The sequence below is a fragment of the Lathyrus oleraceus genome, chromosome 1, assembly GCF_024323335.1.
Source record: "Lathyrus oleraceus cultivar Zhongwan6 chromosome 1, CAAS_Psat_ZW6_1.0, whole genome shotgun sequence".
Classification (NCBI taxonomy): Eukaryota; Viridiplantae; Streptophyta; class Magnoliopsida; order Fabales; family Fabaceae; genus Lathyrus; species Lathyrus oleraceus.
The window spans coordinates 384,138,643-384,157,947 of NC_066579.1; the positions used below are offsets into that span (position 1 = coordinate 384,138,643).

Sequence of the window (19,305 nt, forward strand, 5' to 3'; positions counted from 1 at the left end):
TTTAAGGTTGTTTTTTATAAGTTCAAGATTGATGTACATCTTGTATTTCTTAATAAAATAATTGCTTATAAAAAAGGATTTGGTTTGAAGTGGATTTTTTATTCCTTTGTTGTATGTATCATCAATCCCCCACTCCACACAAGATTATAAATAATTTGAAGGATGGTGATTTGAATAGTAAAATAGATTCGGTTTGTTTTAGATTTTCTTAAAAATTATTTTGATGTTTTAGATATATTTGTGTGTAGTCTTTCCTCAAAAAAAAAAATTAATGGTTTGTATGTTGAAAAAAGGTTGACTTATTATTGAAATATGTTTGTGAGTTTTGATGGGAGGTTTATCTTTCTAAATTCAGTTTTAAATTTTATTTTGATTTTCTTTCTCTTTTTTTTAAGATGTCAGTTTGAAAGAAATTAGCTGGAATACATAGTCGTTTTATGTGTGAATTCAAAATAAAGGATTAAGATTGTGTGGGTTAAGTGAGTGGATGTATGTAAGGTGAAGATGTCAGGTGGTTGAAGGGTCAAGGAATGGAGGCATAATAATTTGTCTCTAAGAGGGTTTCTCATTGGTGAAAATATGTTACCCTCGTTGTCTCTAAGCATGAAGAGTCGACTAAAAATTCACTTATTCTTTTAGTAAGACGGTTATTGTGTGCCCCTTCAAAAGGTTATTTCTTATCTATGAGAATATGCCTTAAGTGATGGGTGGTACAAGGCTTTAAATGGAGAAAGTTTAGGGCTGAAATTTTAGGTGAAGCCATTTTTTGCTCGTCTTGAAGGAAGGTCTTTTGGATGAGTTTCACAGATCTCTCGTAGAAGTAGTTAAGTAGGGTCAGAAGAACGCTTGGGTCTGGAACCTTGGTCCCTATGGTGGATAGGTTTTCCTAAGCTCTCTCTCTCTCTCATAACACACACACATAAAAGTGGAGTACAAGGTTTAAGCGGTGTTCTTAAAACCTAAAGAAAAATAAAATTCATGAAACATAAAGGCATGATAACATAAAATCTCAATAGATGAAAAAAATCATTAAAAAAAGTTTCTACGAATCTCAAAGGTTGAGGACAAGTGAACAAGAATTCCAAAAAGACTTACCGTTAAAAACGCCACAACAAACAAGGAAAGAAAAATTTTCAAAATATTTATTGGCTCAAACACTAAATGTGGTCCTGCATCCACTCGTGGAAGGTGCATCAAACACGAAGAACCACTTCCAAGACAAAATAATAACTTGTTTCACCATTTCAACAATGGTATATGTCAAACTTGAGAAAATAAATAATTTTGGGATTTCTACAAAACACATTCTACTAAATGTCAAACCAAAGTATAGTCAACCATAACTCTAGATCTGGAATCAATAGACCCCACTAACTCAAAAAGCCACTTTAACTTCTTACGTAAAATCAAATCCCAACTCAGACATTTAAAAAGTTTATACTAAAGAGAAGTGCAGCCTCACAAGTGATAAAGAAACGGGATAAAGTCTACCTAAAATTGAGATTTTTGAATGCCTAATTACACTACGCTTAAAAAAGTTGTCCCCGGTGGGAGTCTTATTGCTAAATAACTTTTAAGGGAAGATAAGAATCTTATATGAGTTCAATGTTTCTAGATAAGGGGCAGAACTCTATCGGCATCTAGGGAAAGGTTTCCCAAAATCAAAGTCAGACAAATTAGAAAAGAATAAGCTTCCTTGATAGAGTACACCGCATGCTTACCGAGCGACCAACATTATTCTTCCTCCTCAATAGGGAATTTAAAACTCTCTATGGTTGAAACCAAAATACTTATAAGCTTTAGTTCCCAAACAAAACCATCCTCCAGCTTAAGTCCTTAACCATATATGGTTCATTATATGGTCCAAATTCCAAACCTTTCTAATCTACTGATTTGAGATCAGGTAAAATCTTACAAAACACTCACAAGAAAATAGGACCTACTCAAAGATCCTCACTAAAAGAGATAAATAGGTCATCTTTCCACCTTTTTAGGCGAATCCTCTACAAACTAATCAGAAATATTAAGGGGATTATAATCAAGGAGGAGGTCGTTTTCCAAAAAAAAAAAAGTTGATATTAAACCTTCTGATCTACCTATAGTGGGAGATAAAATCACATTAGCATATCCGGATGAAAGAATATCAAATCAAACATCAATTTTATGTAACAATTTTCATCTCCATTTACCTAGAAGTGTCACATTAACCGACACAAATCATTAACCCCCAACCCTCCGTCAATCTTTGACTTACATACATTCGACCAAGATACCTAACCAATCTTTCAAATATCTCTTGTACCTAAAAAAAAACTACGTCTCTAAAATCTCGTCAAACTCTTTCAAACTTTCACATGCCTATTTAAAAAGGAAAAGAAAGAATGAAAATAAAATTATCAACCTAATTCAAAAGAACCAACCTCCCATTCAAATTGATATACTTATTACCCATGAAACCAACATATTCTAGCTAGGCACAAATGGTTGAATTGCCCGCTCATAAAGAAACGGTCTTTGACATGAATTAAATTTTGAAATTTTATAGTAATTGGTAAGTTATATGTGTATTACAAATTTTTCATTTTAAAGAAATTGATGGTTCCATACATATATAGTTAGGCAAACAGAAACCTTTTTATACCGAAAATATAAAATTAGCACTTTGAGTTAGGCAGCATAAACAAAATCAAAAGCAAATGCTTGGATAGCCTTCCCCATACACATGTAATGTCGACTCAATGAGAATCAACATTGGTATTCTCCACACCTAATTAACGACCAAAATTAATTGAGATATGTTCCTTTCATATTAGGTCCCTACCCACAACAATATATGCATTTGTTGATAATAGATATCCAATTCCCCACAAACTATTAAGATAAACTTTTTAAAAAGAGCATATTATTGCAATGCATGAGCATCCTCCTTTCTACTCAAACAAATTTATTCCTCAACCACATCCTAATACAACACATTCTTTCATTTTTCTTAACCAATTGCTTGCGTAGATTAAAGTCTCCATAACCTCATTATCTTAGATTATTCATGTAATTCGTTTTGCATGTTGTAACTATTATAACGTATAACTCAATTCAACTTTGTTCTAGAATAACTTATTCTCCTCAAAACAAAACAAAGATTCTCTTTGAACTCCACAAATTGTTAAGGGGAGGATTTACAATTTCTCTCTCTCCTCCTTTAAAAGTAAGTTGAATTGATAATTTTGTAAGAACATCAGATATAAAGGTGTATGTTCGAATTTGCGATATTTCACGTATTCACCTTTAAAAGATGAATTTCCGTCATTATATTATTTGAACAAAAAAACATCTCTGATCACCTCCTTTTACATTATATTTTAGATGAATTGAGTTTCGAAGACTAATTTTTCAAACTTCAAACATTATAAGTATTTAAATTGATACTTATTATTTCGGATCGAATCAAAGTCGTCCAACTAAAATGAATTCAGAACCATCTCGAATAACATGTACATCAACAAAGTCTTTGAGACAATGAAACTTCAACTACACTATTCTAGTATTAATTATATACTTATCAACTTGAACAATTTTGACTATATTTAAGTATATATATTACAATTATTTTTAAAACAAATTGAGAGCATTTTCACCCATCATTTCACTTATAAATATCTCATTCACCCATCTCCAACTATCATTGCACACTCATCTCTACACAACCACCTCACGAAACCTTAAAACACAAACTTTGTTCTTGTTTCTTCTTTCTTGCTCCTCTTGTAACAATCAAAGAATGTCAGGGGTTTGGGTGTTCAAGAACGGCGTGGTGCGTCTAGTGGACGGTGCGGAGGCGATGGAGGGTGGACGACAAGGGTCAGGCGGACGACGTAAGGTGTTGGTTCACACAGCGAGCAATGAGATTATTACCTCTTACGCCGTTTTAGAGCGAAAGCTTAGTTCTTTGGGATGGGAGCGTTACTATGATGACCCTGACTTGCTTCAGTTTCACAAACGCTCCACCGTTCATCTTATCTCTCTACCTATGGATTTCAATAGGTTCAAGTCCATGCACATGTATGACATCGTTGTCAAGAACAAGAACTCCTTTGAAGTTAGGGACATGATGATGTAGCAAACAAATTAACAACAATTCTTGTGCATGGCCATGTAATTTGGATTCTTGGTTTTGCTTATAAGTCATATGTATGATGGTTTGATTTTTGATTAGTGTGACTTAACATGTCCACATAATTGTTAGTCACATTAATCCGTGTATTTTGTTCATAAGTTTAACTTGTGTTTTGATTACTAATAAATATATATATATATATATATATATATATATATATATATATATATATATATATATATATATATATATATATATATATATATATATATATATATATATATATATATATATATATATATATATATATATATATATATATATATATATATATATATATATATATATATATATATATAATGCAATATAGGTACGGTTATGTTTGGAGTGAGAGTGACTATCATTTGTGTGAGAGTGCTGTAAATATTTGTAGCTGCTTTAAAGTTGAGATTTTCCCAATTTAATTTTGTGTGCTAGTTTATTTTATTTAACCAAAAATTGAAATTGCAAAATCACCTTTATAAATAATGACTTTTAACTTTGGCAGTTTTAGTATGAGCAGTTTTAATAATCTACCGTAGCAGCAAAAATATTGAATAAATCTATATAATATTTACATCAAAATCAATATTACACGTATATTCCAAAATCAATGTCAAACTTAGTTTATAAATCTCATGAAAACAAGATGTTCAACATGAACAAGCGTTTTTAAAATCTTTTTTTTATGAGTGGTGAATAAGGAAGTGTAAGAATACTTAATTAATAACACACTATTATGTAGTAAAAATCATTAATATTATATTATATATTACCTGCTCCCAAGAATCACCAATGTTGTTTCCTTGTGTAAGAATCACTAATTGTTACCATGTGTTTTATGACATAATATTCAGACCCGTATCCTCCTAGTTGTTTCCTCGTCTACAAATATATTGTATATAGTGACTAATAATGCAAACTAAAATAAATGTAATTATAGATAAATGAATGTCACAAATAATACACATATGAGTATAAAACTTGGATTTTTATCTAAGTCCTTACAACATATTGGTTCCCTCCACAACTCTATATATTAAAAAAAATTTAAACATTACATAGTATTTACAAAGTCATAGAAAATATTATTAAGTCTCATAAAATATAAATTTGTGTAGCAACTATATGATTCATCTTTGAATAAAGTTGTTTGTCTAAGGAACATAGCACGACTACCATACTTTGCTGAGGATAGATAATAACCAATTGTCAATGATCACTGCATGAACACAAGCATAATTAGTAATGGATAAAATATTGACTACTAAATATGAGAAAGTACAAATTCATAATTATTTACAAATGAATATGTGCTAAATAACAAACTTTGTTTGAATCTCTTAAATGTGTTTGTAAGTATGATTCAATCACACGATCACGTGTGATTGATTCAATGAAAATTGCATACTAAATAGGCCAAAGAATCCAAAATATTTAATTTATTTGTTTCTATACATAAAAGGTTCATGCACCTAAATGTCAAAATAAAATTCAAAAATTGAAGCAAATTTTAACATTGAAAGTACTCACTTGCACCAATTTAAATTGACATTAGTTAGCGTAGAAAATGTACTTACGTGCATCACAAATGTAGTATAGATATGTTCAATCACTCATTTCCAAATACAAAATATCTTACATTCTTATGATAAAGATAGAAAATTTCTACATTTGGAACATGTTCCAATTGAAAAAACATGACATCTTTAACATCCATGATCAACCATACCAATATTTTTAACGGGTCTCCATGAGAAACTGGTGTCTCATTTTGGGTTTGGACAGCTGAACAACTTTCTTTTGTGCTTGCACCATCTAAAACAAATTTTCCAAACAACTCTACTATATTTGTATTCGGTTGAACAATTACACCCATTGATGTTAATTTTTGTATCATAAAAATAGCTGTTACACAACGTATAATGTTATAGGACAACAAACAGATGTAATACAAAAAACATAACTTTAAGTAGACAAAAAACTAAACAAAACTTATACATGCCCCATAGATCTTGTTTAACTCTTTATTGTGCAATTCAAGCTCTTGTGTTAATTTTTCTTCTAGCTTTTTATCATAGAGCTCCTTCATCTCCTTCTTTTGCAATTCTCATTCATGTTCTAATTTTTCTTCTAAATTCTTATTAACAATATCGTCCATCTCTTTCTTGCACAATTCTTCACTCTTTATTAATATTCTGAAGTACACTCTCACGATGATGCCTTGTTCAACACCACGGACACGCCTACCACGCTCCTTTATTCCAATTGCTTCTACTAATATATCATGTCGTACTTGTGGAATAAATGAGCCTTCACTGGCCATATCAACCAACAAACCCTTCAACGTGAATAGAATTTCATTATCAAATATAATTAAACTACAATTAATATTCTATTTTACAAAAGAATGTACTTATAATCTTCTCAGCAGCTACAGTGTGACCTCTAATGTGAATTCTTCACCTAGTCTTTGTCGGACCCTCTTCCACTTCTTATGGTGTCATCCTGGAGATAGATTACAATCATGACTTAGTGTGTCATCTCCCAATTATTGTCTTTTTGTATTAATCATTTCTTCCTCCAGTTTTCTATATCCCCCATGAGAGAATCTATATGGCTATATATTTGTATCCTTGTTTTCCTTTCCCAATTCACTCTTAGCCTATTATAAACATAGTAGAAATGTTAATTTGCAGGGTTATATCTAAAAAGAATAAGCAAAATACAAAATGAGATTATTCTTCAGAAAATAAGATTACTATTGTTCCGTTGTAGAACCAGAAATGGATGATACTGTGAAAAATACGGTGGAGCGAAGCTTCATAGACGATTCAGTGATGTGGCACCTTGGATCTAAGGTTGCGATCTTGATGCTTCTAGAATTAGAGACGTTGATCTTAAGCTGGTTTCGCTTATCTCCGGTACGGTGGACCTAGGGGGTACCTGCATGGTTAGCACTCCAATGCCCAATTTAGTTAGGCTTCAAGATAACAGTAATGAAAGTGGAAATTAGAAACTGTGTACCTGAAAACCCTTTGTGAAGGCATTTGTACCTTAGGCTCGATGGATTGGGAAAAGTAAGGGACTTTATCTTATTGGGCCTTTGGCCGATAAAGAACAATTGAACCCAAGACTCGTTGGGCACTTTAGATGTCGGGGGGGTCTTTTAGTAGTCGTGGTCGGCCCTCAAGAATGGTTGTATGTGTTATCGACCATGCGTCGCTTTGATTTTTCCAAAGAGTAATAGGGAATGTGAGCATTAAATGTAGTCCCATCATGGAAGCATTTTTATGTTTTTCTCTTGACGTATGACCTATTTGTCGAAATCTCCAGCTAACAAATAGGCATTTTTTGTAATCACCAGATTTCGACCATAGACCTTTCATAGACCTAAAACTCCATATCTGTCAGTTAATCATGATTTACTTTTTCAAAACGTCTCATCAAGACGTGTGCGCAGTTATTGTCATCATGAATTTCAACTTCCAAGAATAATGAACAGTAATCCCTGTACCTTTTTCTCAGAAAAGCCACCACGTGGCCCACTACCTTGGCAAGGTGTAACCAATCAGCTTCGTAGGTTAATACTATAAAAGCTCATTGTCACTTCTTTCTTCCTTTTTACGAAAATCTTCATCTTCAACCTGAGTTCATCTCTAAAACTTCTCTGAAAATGTTTCTTCTTCCTTAAAACCCTAATTCTTCAAAACCTCCAAAAAAAACCATAACAATGTCTTCTGATAAACAGCAAAAGCAATCAAAGAACATCAAAGGTGTTGGATCCTTAAAAAGTTCTGCTTCTCAAAACATTCCAACTAGCACAACCATAACTGTTGGGGATCAGGAGTACATTACTTTTCCAAAACTCATTAAAGAACAGAAAGCAATATTTGCTTTCCAGGTAATGATTCCTTCCCTACTTTCTGGAAATACTTTAGGGTTTTTAGGCCCATTAGTCTTTGAAGGTCATTTAGAGAAATGTGTAAAGTTTTTTCCTTGTTATCATACTACCAAACCCATAGCCAACAAAACCGTTTCCTCCAGAAATGTTGAGGATTCAGTCCAAAGAGAGGCTTTTCAACTGGATTTTATCACTGATAGTTTCAGACCCTTTCGTTCTTGTCCAACTCTAGACAAATCCTATTTAGCTTGGTTAACGAAAGTTGAGAAAAAGAAAGCTTCATTTTGGAAAGAATTGGTTATTTTTGACCTGATTCAGATGTCGAAGCTGGGGTTTAGCTACTGTCAACCTTTATTATTATCCAGCCTATATTTCTGGGATAGCACATATAACACCTTTCATCTCCCTTGTGGAATGATGACTCCTACGCTCTTCGACGTAGCTGCCATTTCTGGACTTCCTTCGACAGGAGAAACCTTCGACCCCTATCAAGACTGCGAAAACTTGATTGACTTCAACGTCAAGAATGCTTCGTTCAGTACTTATATTAATTTGTATCATATTGATGGGGAAAAAGTTTCCGACATAGAACATATAGCATTCTTAGGTCTATGGTTATCCAAGTTCTTCTTCTGCTATAAATCTCTACAAGTTGCAAAGAGATTTTTAACACTTGCTAACCAATTGCATGTTGGTCGAAGAGTGTGTTTAAGTGAACTCTTATTAGCTAGTTTGTATGAAAGTCTAGGATCTGCTAGTGCCAAGTTAAAGGAGTATGAAGCTGGTACCAACTTATTACTATCTGGGCCTTATTGGCTTCTTCAATTGTGGCTCAATGCCACCTTCGAATCCTTTTTGCCAACACATGGAAATGTTGATGAAAATGCCCCAAAGATAATAAATCGAAGCATTGAAGGCACCAAACTCCTTCAACTGACTCCAGTTGATGATGTTGACAACTTACAAACTTCCCTCACCAAATACACCTTGATGTTCTCAAAGCGTCGCCATTTCTCTCCCTCGATGGCTCCTTTTGCCAGTCGAACCCATGGTCCTTCCTGATTCACTGCTTCACTCAAAGATGCTGTGAAGAATGCTAGCATAGAGATCGAAGATATATGGCGCGCCTTTCTCTTCCCAAGGCTACTTGTCTCTAGGATCTTGCCAGTAAAGAGCCATGTGTGTCTGTTGGCTTATCAACCTAATTTTGTCTCTCGACAATTTGGATCTTGCCAGTAAAGAGCCATGTGTGTCTGTTGGCTTATTCAATCAAAAGTGAGAGATCCGTTGTGCAGGGACTGACTGGAGCGCTCGAGACATTGCAACCCACAAAGAATTCCATGCAAACTTTGCTGAATTGCAATTAATAGTATACCAACCGTCATTCTACTCCACCAATGGTTTCGCCACTTGGTGGACAGATTTCTATTCCAAGAATATGTTTACTACTGCTAAAATCAAGGAACGTCTAATGAAGGCCTTTTCATCTTTGCAGGAAAATGTCTACAAGGGTAAGCTTACTCATTCTGAAGAAATCCAAGCATTCCAAAAGTACTTTGAAACTGTCTATAACCCAATGGAACTTGTTCAAACCGTTTGTTACGCAGCGCCAATTTTAAAAGAGAAATTTGAAAAATAAATTTCCAAAAAGAGATTTCTCAAAGCTGTAAAACCTGAATTTAAATATGATTTGGCCTTTGAGTGCGAACCACCCAAATTTCCAAATTTACCCAGTGCAAATTTTGCTTTGTCATTTTTCCCCCTTACCCAAATTGGTTCACATGTGGGGACATTTTTAACATACTGAAAAATGACCAACAAAGACCTGCTAAAAGAGTAGTTGCAACCAAACATACCTTAGATAGTTTCAAAGGCTTTCTTCACTTCGACTTAGATGCAGTGAGAATTACTTCTCCGACATGTGAAGGTGTGGAATGTTTGGACTTCTTGGTTTTACAACTCCCTTTCGTCTTTTGCCAATCTTTTAAACATTTGCATGTTTCGACTAACTCACATTCTTCTTTAGCTTTCGAAAGGAAGGTGGTGAAGAAAGAGAAGCATGTGGCGAAAGCTAGTTCGAATACTGCTTCTAAGCCAACTACCTCTTCAAGCCAGGGAGCTCCCTCTGCCAAGGATGCTGCTCCAGAAAAAAACGAAGAAGAGTTCAAAGGTATTACATCAAATAACTTCTTTGTCTCTTTCATATTTTTCTAACTGTTTATAATTTTCCTTTTTCAGGGTAGTGGCAAGCCTCCTTTGACGCCCAAGAAAAGAAAAGTCCCCACTGCAAATGTAATTCTTGTCGAAGATGATGAAGAAGAAACTACTCCAACTCCACTTAAGAAAAAACAGAAAAAAGAATAAGGCAACAGTTGCCCCTTACCAAACAAATAAACAACAAGGTGTCAAAACCAACATTCTCCCTCCCCCTTCAAAGGAAACTCAATCCCAGACCTTCGGTGGCGCAGCGCTGGAGCACATTGGGAGCAATGCTTCTGACCCTGAGGCTTAACAGGTAAACTTCTATCTTGAGTGTTTTATCTTTCAAAAACTCCTATTTTATTCTAACACTTTGTTTTCAGGAAAAACCTATCACTCCCCTCATTTCTACTGCCAATCAGAGTGATCCTTCGAGCGGCATGAATCCATCTCCTCCTCCGACAATCAGCAGTGTTGTCCAAAACAAAGGATCTTCGACTGGAGCCCAAAATCTCGAAGCAGATAATGCCCAGAACGAACAAGAAACCTCTTCTCCTGGTGAAGATGGTAAAAGAAATTTGAAGCACGCTGAAGAGAAGGACTCAACAGAGAAAGAAGATTCTGAGGATACTCCCAGTAATTCTCCTGCAAGAGTTGTGTTCCCTTCAGATGATGCTGACGAGGATGATCAAGATTCTGATGAGATTGAGGGGTACTTTCAGGAAGATGAAGACATGAGTGAGGGAGAAGCTGATCCTGAAGGAAATCAGACTGGAACTGGTGACGCTAACGTCGAAACGGTCCCAACTCCAACTAATGTTCGACCATCCATCATCCAGACTTCGCCTATATCACTTATTGAGGAGGAGAAAAAAGCTTTAAAACAAAATGATCCCCTCAAGTATGTAAGGTTAATGATGGCTCAAAGAGAATCTTCTTCAGAGCAAAGCATTTATGGAGCTTCGACCCATTGTGGTGCTAGTGCAAACGAAGCATCACATGACGAACTCCTTCAGCAGGTGAAGAAGGCAGTTTTTGATGTAGATCTCTTTGAAGAATTAAAGAGTGATGTGGGAGCAAGCTTTGGCATAAAGAAGCTGATAAGCAAGATCAACATCATTGCTTGCCCCACTGATATAGGTGAAGCCCTTACCGACATTCAGAACCTCATTGACCAAGTCTGTGCTGAATACCGTAGGGAGGTGGATGCCAAAGCAAAGCTTCAATCAACTGAAAAAGCTCAAGCCACTGAGTTTGACAATGCCTTCGAACTTCAAAAGCCTCTGAGGAGTTAGCCGCTTCCAGAAAATCAGCCCAAGCAGAATTCGACACTTATACTGCTTCGATACGACTCTGGGAATCTCATATTGCAGAATTGCAGAAAAAGATTTCTAATGCTAAGGCGAAGCATGCTGCTATCCAAGGCTTGGATAATACTGAAGCTGATGATCTGGCGAAGCAGAGCGTAGATCACGTCGAAAAGGCTACTTCTATGAATGAAGATATTGCACGTCTCATAGGGGTTCAAGTTGATGTTCAATACAAGATTGGCTTGGCGAAGATAAAGTATGATCAGATGAGGGCCACTATTCCTTTTTGATTTCCACTTGTATTTATTCTATTCGACTCTTGTTCATTTGTAATTTGATTAAAACGAAAGCCATTTTGGCAAAAATTGGAGTCTAAATATCTTCACCATTTTGGCCATGATAGTTCTTTGCTTACTATGTTGTTATGATTTTAACTTCATGCACAAATGGTTTATACTTCTTTAAGTATTTCCCATTTACTTTTAGGATTCTTCGATCCTCAGTTAGTTCCTCTATTTCGTGTGCATTATTTGAAAATGCTTTTAAAATTCGAAAAGGTCCTTCCCAATGTGGAGACCATTTTCCTAATGCTTTATTCTTTCGATCCATAGGTAATATAACTTTCCAAACTAAATCATTCATAGTGAAAGTTTTACCTTTGACCCTCTTATTGTATGCCCTTGTTACCTTCTCCTTCTGTCTTCTTAATACTTCTAACGTATGCAACCTTTCTTCGTTCAAATCCACCAGCTCATTCATCATCATTTCCCAGTATAAGTCAGATGGAATTTCTCCTTGTCTTTGGATTCTCACTGATTGCAAGTAGATTTCGACAGGTAATACTGCATCATGTCCAAATGTAAGCTGGAAAGGTGTAGTGTTAGTAGCTTCTTTAGGGGAGGTTCGACAAGCCCAAAGTGCCTGATCTAAAGTTTTGTGCCAATTTTTTGGCTTCTTCCCTACATGCTTTTTGATTAAACCAATTATTACTCTATTGGTTGCTTCAACTTGCCCATTGGCTTGAGCATAATAGGGTGTGGATGTTAATAATTTGAAACCCATTTCCTTTTCAAACTCTTGCATCTTTTGACCAGTAAAAACTGATCCTTGATCTGTTGTTATACTTTCTGGGATTCCAAATCTATATAATACTTGCCTTTGAATGAATTCAATGACAGTTTCTTGATCCACATTTACTAAAGGCACTGCTTTGACCCATTTAGTAAAATAGTCAATTCCTACAGGTATGTACCTTTGACCTTTGGATGAATTGGTTCGAATTTCCCCAATTAGATCTAATGCCCAACCTCTAAAAGGCCAAGGCTTGATAATTGCATGAATCTCACTTGCAGGAGCATGTTGAATTCCTGCATGTATTTGACATTCTTGGCAACCCTTAGCAAATTCTATACAATCTTTTAACATGATGGGCCAATACATTCCATATCTGAAAAGCAACCATTTCATCTTATGGCATGCCTGGTGTGCTCCACGGGCTCCACTATGTATACTAGACAATGCCAAGTAAGCTTCGTTTTCTCCTAAACATTTCAACAGGATCCTTTCAGGGGTTTTCTTGAATAATTCATTCCCTATCAAAACATAAGATAAAGCCCTGTACTTGGTTTTTCTTTCTGTATCTATCGAAGGGTCCTTGAGATAATTAATAATTGGATTCCTCCAATCTGTATCCATTAAGATATCAATGGTCAGTACTTCAAACTCTTCTTTGTTAGCATATCCTAACTGAGTGCTTTCCAAATCTGTCAGAGACAATCTGGCAGCCATTGCTTTTCCTCTTACTTCGACAAGTTCCTCTAGCTTCCCTTTTGAAATTCTATACCCTGAAGCTATTTGTGCTAAGTCATTAGCTTCTTGGTTTTTTATTCTAGGGACATGTTTTATGTCTATATATTCGAAGTTTTTGAGCAACCTATTTGCAATGACGAAGTGCATAATCAAATTTTCTTTTATACATTTGTACTCCTTCGTTAGTTGCTTGATTACTAATTCTGAGTCTCCTTTAATTTTGACCCTAGTTGCCCCCAATTCCAACAAAGCCTCAAGTCCTGCAATAAGGGCTTCATATTCTGCTTCGTTGTTAGAACAAAGGGGACCTTCAATTCTATATTTGAGTTTTGTTGGAATTCCAGCAGGAGAAATTAACATGATCCCAACTCCACTTCCATCCTTATGAGTGGAACCGTCGAAGAATAATCTCCAAGGTTTCAACTCAACTTGAAGTTGAGGACTTTCGACCACTGCATGGTCTACAATAAAGTTTGATATTATTTGTCCCTTCATTTCCCTTAAGGGCATAAAGGCTAAAGAATATTCAGTGAGCGCTAAAGCCCATTTGCCAATTCGACTGTGCATTATTGGCTTAGATAACATATACTTAATGACATCAAAATGTGAAGAGACATATAAATCAATAGGTTTTATATAATACTTGAGTTTAGTACAAGAGAAATGCAAACAAAGACACAGCTTTTCTATTGAAGTGTATCTAGTTTCTGCATCATTTTAAACCCTACTAAGATCATAAATGGCTCTTTCGACGCCATCTTCATTCTCTTGTGCCAACATGCTACCTATGGTAGTGGTGGAAGCTGATATATACAGTCTCATAGGCTTCTTTCCACATGGTGGTGCCAAGACAGAAGGATTCATCAGATAATGTTTGATCTTGTCGAATGCCTTTTGATGTTCGTCATTCCATTCGAACTTCCCTTGTTTCAGGCATAGGAGGGGAGAGAAGGCTTGAGTTCGACCACTTAAGTTTGAGATGAATCTTCTTAGGAAGTTTATCTTTCCTAATAATGATTGCAATTCTTTCTTGGTTGATGGTGCTTTGGTCTCCATAATAGCCTTCGTCTTATTCTGATTGATTTCTATCCCCTTTTTATGGACCACAAAGCCCAGAAAATCTCCAGCCTGCACAAAGAATGCACATTTAAGAGGATTCATCTTTAAGCCATGTTTTCTCATTCTTTCGAATGATTGGCTGAGATGGATGAGATCATCTTCGTCTGATATAGATTTTATCACAATGTCATCTATGTAAACTTGCATAAATGTCTCTATATAATCATGGAATATAGAATTCATTGCTCGTTGGTATGTTGCCCCAGCATTTTTTAGACCAAAGGGCATAATTATCCACTCATAAGTATGTATTGCCCCTGGACATCGAAAGGCTATTTTGGAAACATCCTCTTCTGCAATGAAAATCTGGTTATAGCCAGAATATCCATCAAGCATGCTAAGATATTCATAGCCTGCAGCTGAGTCGACCAGCATCTCTTCCACAGGCATATGATATTCATCTTTAGGAGTTGCTGCATTTAGATCACGAAAATCTATACACACTCGTAAAGAGCCATTTTTCTTGATAACAGGAACTATATTTGCAATCCAATCGACATACCTTGTGGTCCTAATGAAATTGCATCGAAGAAGTCTTTCGACCTCTTTTTTTATCTTTGAAAGGATCTCTGGGACGAATCTCCTTGGAGTCTGCTTGATGGGCTTCTTGCCATCCTTGATAGGCAGCTTCAATTCGACCAGGTCCCTCTTCAAACCAGGCATCTCGTCGTAGTCCCAAGCAAAGCAATCTTTGTTTTCTCTTAGCAATTCAATTACTCTTACTTTCAACTTGGGGTCCAGTTCAGTGCTGATGTAGGTGATTCTTTTTGTACTCCCGTTTCCAAGATCAATTTCTTTAAGAGGATCTTGCACTAACATCTTCGCACTCGACGTCACTGGATCTTTTTCGAATCCCAGAGGCTCTTCGTCATAGATGGCATCTAACCTCTATTCTGTTAGTTCCAAAGGTACCTGTTCGTCAAGGGGTTTTGGTTTAAAGTACTCCCCAGGTCCTGTATTATAGATTTCACCATATGTGGCTTCGTCAGCCATGTTAGTTATCTCAGCTTCGAGAGTCGCTTGTCTTTTGTTCTCGGCCATGTAGGCCGAAATCTTTTCGAAAAAAGAAGACTCAGACATAATACAGGTCTTCATCCCATTCTGTTGGTCGTATTTCAGATGATTCCCCTTCTTCTGGGTCCCCCATAATTTCCCTATCCCACTGAAAGCCATTGGGATGTAGAGTCAAGAAATACAAAGCATTTTTATCTGGGGCGTAGCCTTCTTCAGCTGGATGGCATGGTCCTATATGAGCCAAGTTCCTGTCGAAGTTCTTCTTGTCTACATGGTTCACTTCTGCCATGAAGTAACTTTGGTCAGCTTCAACATTTTCTACCACACCGTCTTCTCTCCAGATGGCTATCCTCTGATGCATGGTCGAAGGAACTGCCCCTATTCCATGTATCCATTCCCTTCCTAGTAGTAACTTGTAATTTGCCTTCGCAGGTATCACCATGAACATTGTTGGTCTTGTGATTGATCCAACAGTCAGATCCATTTGTAGGACACCCAGAGTTTGTCCTATCTTACCCTCGTAATTTGACAATACCATATTGTGAGGTTTGACATCAGTGTCGAATATACCTATCTTTTTCAACATGAATTGGGGCATCAGATTGACTGCTGCTCCTCCGTCCACCAGAACTTTATTCACCCCCACGTGTCCAACTTTGGCCCTAATGTATAAGGGCTTGAGGTGATTATGCATCCCTTGGTGAGGCCTTTCAAAAAGAGTGTTCTGCTCTTCGACAACGTCGTTGTTGAGAACATAGTAACACACTGGTTTATGCTTCGCCATCTCCACAACATCCGCTTCCTCATTATCTTCAACCTCCGTCTCCTGATTATATTCGTATGGCAGGACCGAGACCACATTGCAATTCATATTAACAGATGATACTCCGTCGGACTCAAAGTCGTCAGTGAGCATTTCCTCCTCTCTTACTTGTTCCTCCTGAACTTTCTGACTTTTGTTTTCATCTGGAAATAACTTCCTTCCTACAGGTGGTTTGGTCGAATTTGTGACATTTGGGGGCACCTTGATGCTGCTGGATTCTCCAATCTCCCTTGAAGTCATCTTTCTTTCAGCCTTCCTCAACCTCTGATGTCTTCTCCACTGGGATCTTGACATAGGATTCTTTCCTTTGTAGTTCTCTAGCCTGATAGCCTCTCTCTTAGATGCCTGTAACTGTTTTCTATAAGCCCAAGAGGTTATTCCTCCATCCTCAAAACTTCTCCACTTTCCTTTCTTCAACCCTGCCTGAGTCCATTTGTCCTCAAGGACTTCTGCTGGAAGTTTAAACATAACTCTTTTCGCCCTTGAGTGAGGGTTATCTGGCCTCCTAGGAACTCCCCTCTTGTCGAAGATATACATATCCGGGTTACCTCCATGTCCGCCCCAACCTTGGTTAGATGGGATTCTTTCGAATGCTTCAGCTAATTCTCTGTTGTACACTGCCCCACACCTGGGACACATCAAGCATTTTGTTTCGTATTTGTAGCAACGCACAATAAAACCAAGAAGGCTTTCTCCTGGCATGGGATACACCTTTTGTAATTGGCTTTCCTTCCTCCAGTTTCTCTCAGTCTTTGTTCGTTGCCATCTTTCATAATCCTCAGCCACCCTTCGACATATCCTGATGCTACACCTTGGGCACAGCAACATGTCAGAATTTCTTTTGTGACATCTCCAAAGGTATTCACGTAGGCTTTCATTGGCTTTGGGATAGCCAAACTGCATCCCCTCTCGCTCCATCTTCAGACATTTCTCCACTTCCTCCATTTCTGGGGAGGAGGGGGGGTTGGTTCAGATCCACCATGTTGACACCTAGATTGGTGCCATCAGTGATTGAAATTTCCTAGAATTTCTTCCTTAGGCCCTCAGTAGCCTCAGTTGCTTTCCCCTTAAGACCTTCAGTGGCCCTTGGTTCGACATTAGAAACCTGTTCACCTTTGACATAGATTCCAAAGGGAACATCGCTATTTAGGCCATCAGTAGCCTACTTTCCATCTAGCGCATAGTCTTCAGTTCCTGTTGCCTTCACAGCCTTCACTTCTCATATGTCAATCATGTTGATTTCGACAGGTTCAGCATAATTTGTGTCAGCAATGTTGAGGGGATCAGCGTCAACCTTCATCTGGTTTTTTCCCTTGTTAGCGAACTTGAGGCGGCCATCCTTAATTGCATTCTGAATAAGATCCCTGAAAAGAAAGCATTGTGAGGTTTTATGGCCTAAAAAATTGTGATATTTACAGAAGCCTCTTTTCTTTCGTTGTTCTAACGGAGGAATTTTGGTATTAGGAGGCACTATCATTTGGCCATCTTTTACTAATAAATCGAAGATTTCGTCACATTTGGTAACATCAAATGTGTAAGTCTTTTTAGGAAATCTATCATTCTTTCGGTTTCGACAGGGTTCCTGCCATTCGAAGGTGTAAGTAATTTACAGGCATAAGGTGGTGATTCTTTTAATTCAGCCAAATCTACTTCGAATTCCTCAAGACCATAAGGGTCATTAGGGATTTCAGACTCCCCATCTTCGAATTCTACATAAGCAACCCTCTCTTTATTATAATTCTTATTCGCTCTGGCCTTTTCAGCTTTTAAGCGTTCGACCTGTCGAACCCTGTCTGCTAATTGGGCCATATCTCTTAGATACTGGGTATCCAACTTTTTCCTGATGGAGTAGTCTAAACCTCCAGCGGCCATTTCGACCAACTTGTGTTCAGGCACTATTGCAAAGCATCTAGATTTCAACAAACGGAACCTATTCAGATAATCATTTATAGGTTCAGTGAATTTCCTTTTGATACTGGCTAATTCTTTAAGACTTATCTTAGTTTGGCCCATGTAGAATTGTTCATGAAACAATCTTTCCAAATGAGGCCAAGTAGCTATGGAATTTGGTGGCAAAGTTGTAAACCACGTGAAGGCGTTCTTCATTAAAGAACTAGGGAAATATTTCATTCTTAGGTTCTCACTATTCGCCAAATCCCCTGCCTCAGTCATGTATCTGGCTATATGTTCTATAGTGGATTCACTAGTGTCCCCTGAGAATTTAGTGAACTTAGGGATTTTACAACCCCTTGGTAATTTAGTTTGTAGGACATATTCTGATAAAGGAGAGGAATAATTTGGCCGTCGAAGTCCTGTATTCAGACCATTATGGGCCATGATTCTCTCTATCATAGTAGTTAAGTCATTTTCCATCATGTTTTCCCGCCTAACCCTATGAATTACTTCGTCTGCATCCTGGTCTCTATTAACCATTATTACTCTCCTGGGTTGTTCTTCAGGGACTTCCCGTCGAATTGGCTATTGTTCCAATCTTGCCCCCATGACCCTTTCGGCAGGCGCTTGTCTTGGTGGTCGAACCTAATCTATAGTTGGTTCTTCTCCCTGGATTATAACCTAGTTTGGCCTGCGTCGAACAGAGGACTGTGGGGCGCCTAGGAAATATGTTATGTGTCCCACCTGCGCTGACAATTGTTGGTATGTTTGGGCATTGTTATTCCTATTCACATTTTGTATTAGGGGAGAAAAATGGTATTAATTTATCTGGCCAGAGCTCCTATCATATCATGGTTACTGGCATCCATGTGTTGTCTAAAGGATGCCTGGTTATTCGTTGTAAGGGTAGGTAATAGGGTGGAGACTCCTTGTGATTGGGTATTTCGACCTATTATGGGCGAAATAACCGTATTATGGGGTTGAGTATATATGGAAGAATTGTTCTGAAGTCCCGCCATGGCAGTAGATGGCATTCCAAATGGGTATTCTCTCAAAGGCCTAAAATTCTCAAATCCTGGTG

The 19,305-nt window shown here is 37.1% G+C and overlaps 2 protein-coding genes across 2 annotated transcripts; one reads left to right on the forward strand and one right to left on the reverse strand.

The window, feature by feature from the left end:
* Positions 1-3,646: 3,646 nt before the first annotated feature.
* On the forward strand, positions 3,647-4,297 carry LOC127115793 (flowering-promoting factor 1-like protein 1). The gene has a single exon (XM_051047245.1). The coding sequence runs from the start codon at positions 3,779-3,781 to the stop codon at positions 4,115-4,117; it is 339 nt and encodes a 112-aa protein (XP_050903202.1). The 5' UTR covers positions 3,647-3,778; the 3' UTR covers positions 4,118-4,297.
* A 13,253-nt stretch (positions 4,298-17,550) lies between these two features.
* On the reverse strand, positions 17,551-18,764 carry LOC127108647 (uncharacterized). The gene is made up of 2 exons (XM_051046017.1): positions 17,942-18,764; positions 17,551-17,822 (listed from the first exon to the last, which is right to left on the reverse strand). The coding sequence occupies exons 1-2, from the start codon at positions 18,762-18,764 to the stop codon at positions 17,551-17,553; spliced, it is 1,095 nt and encodes a 364-aa protein (XP_050901974.1).
* Between the last annotated feature and the right edge of the window lie 541 nt (positions 18,765-19,305).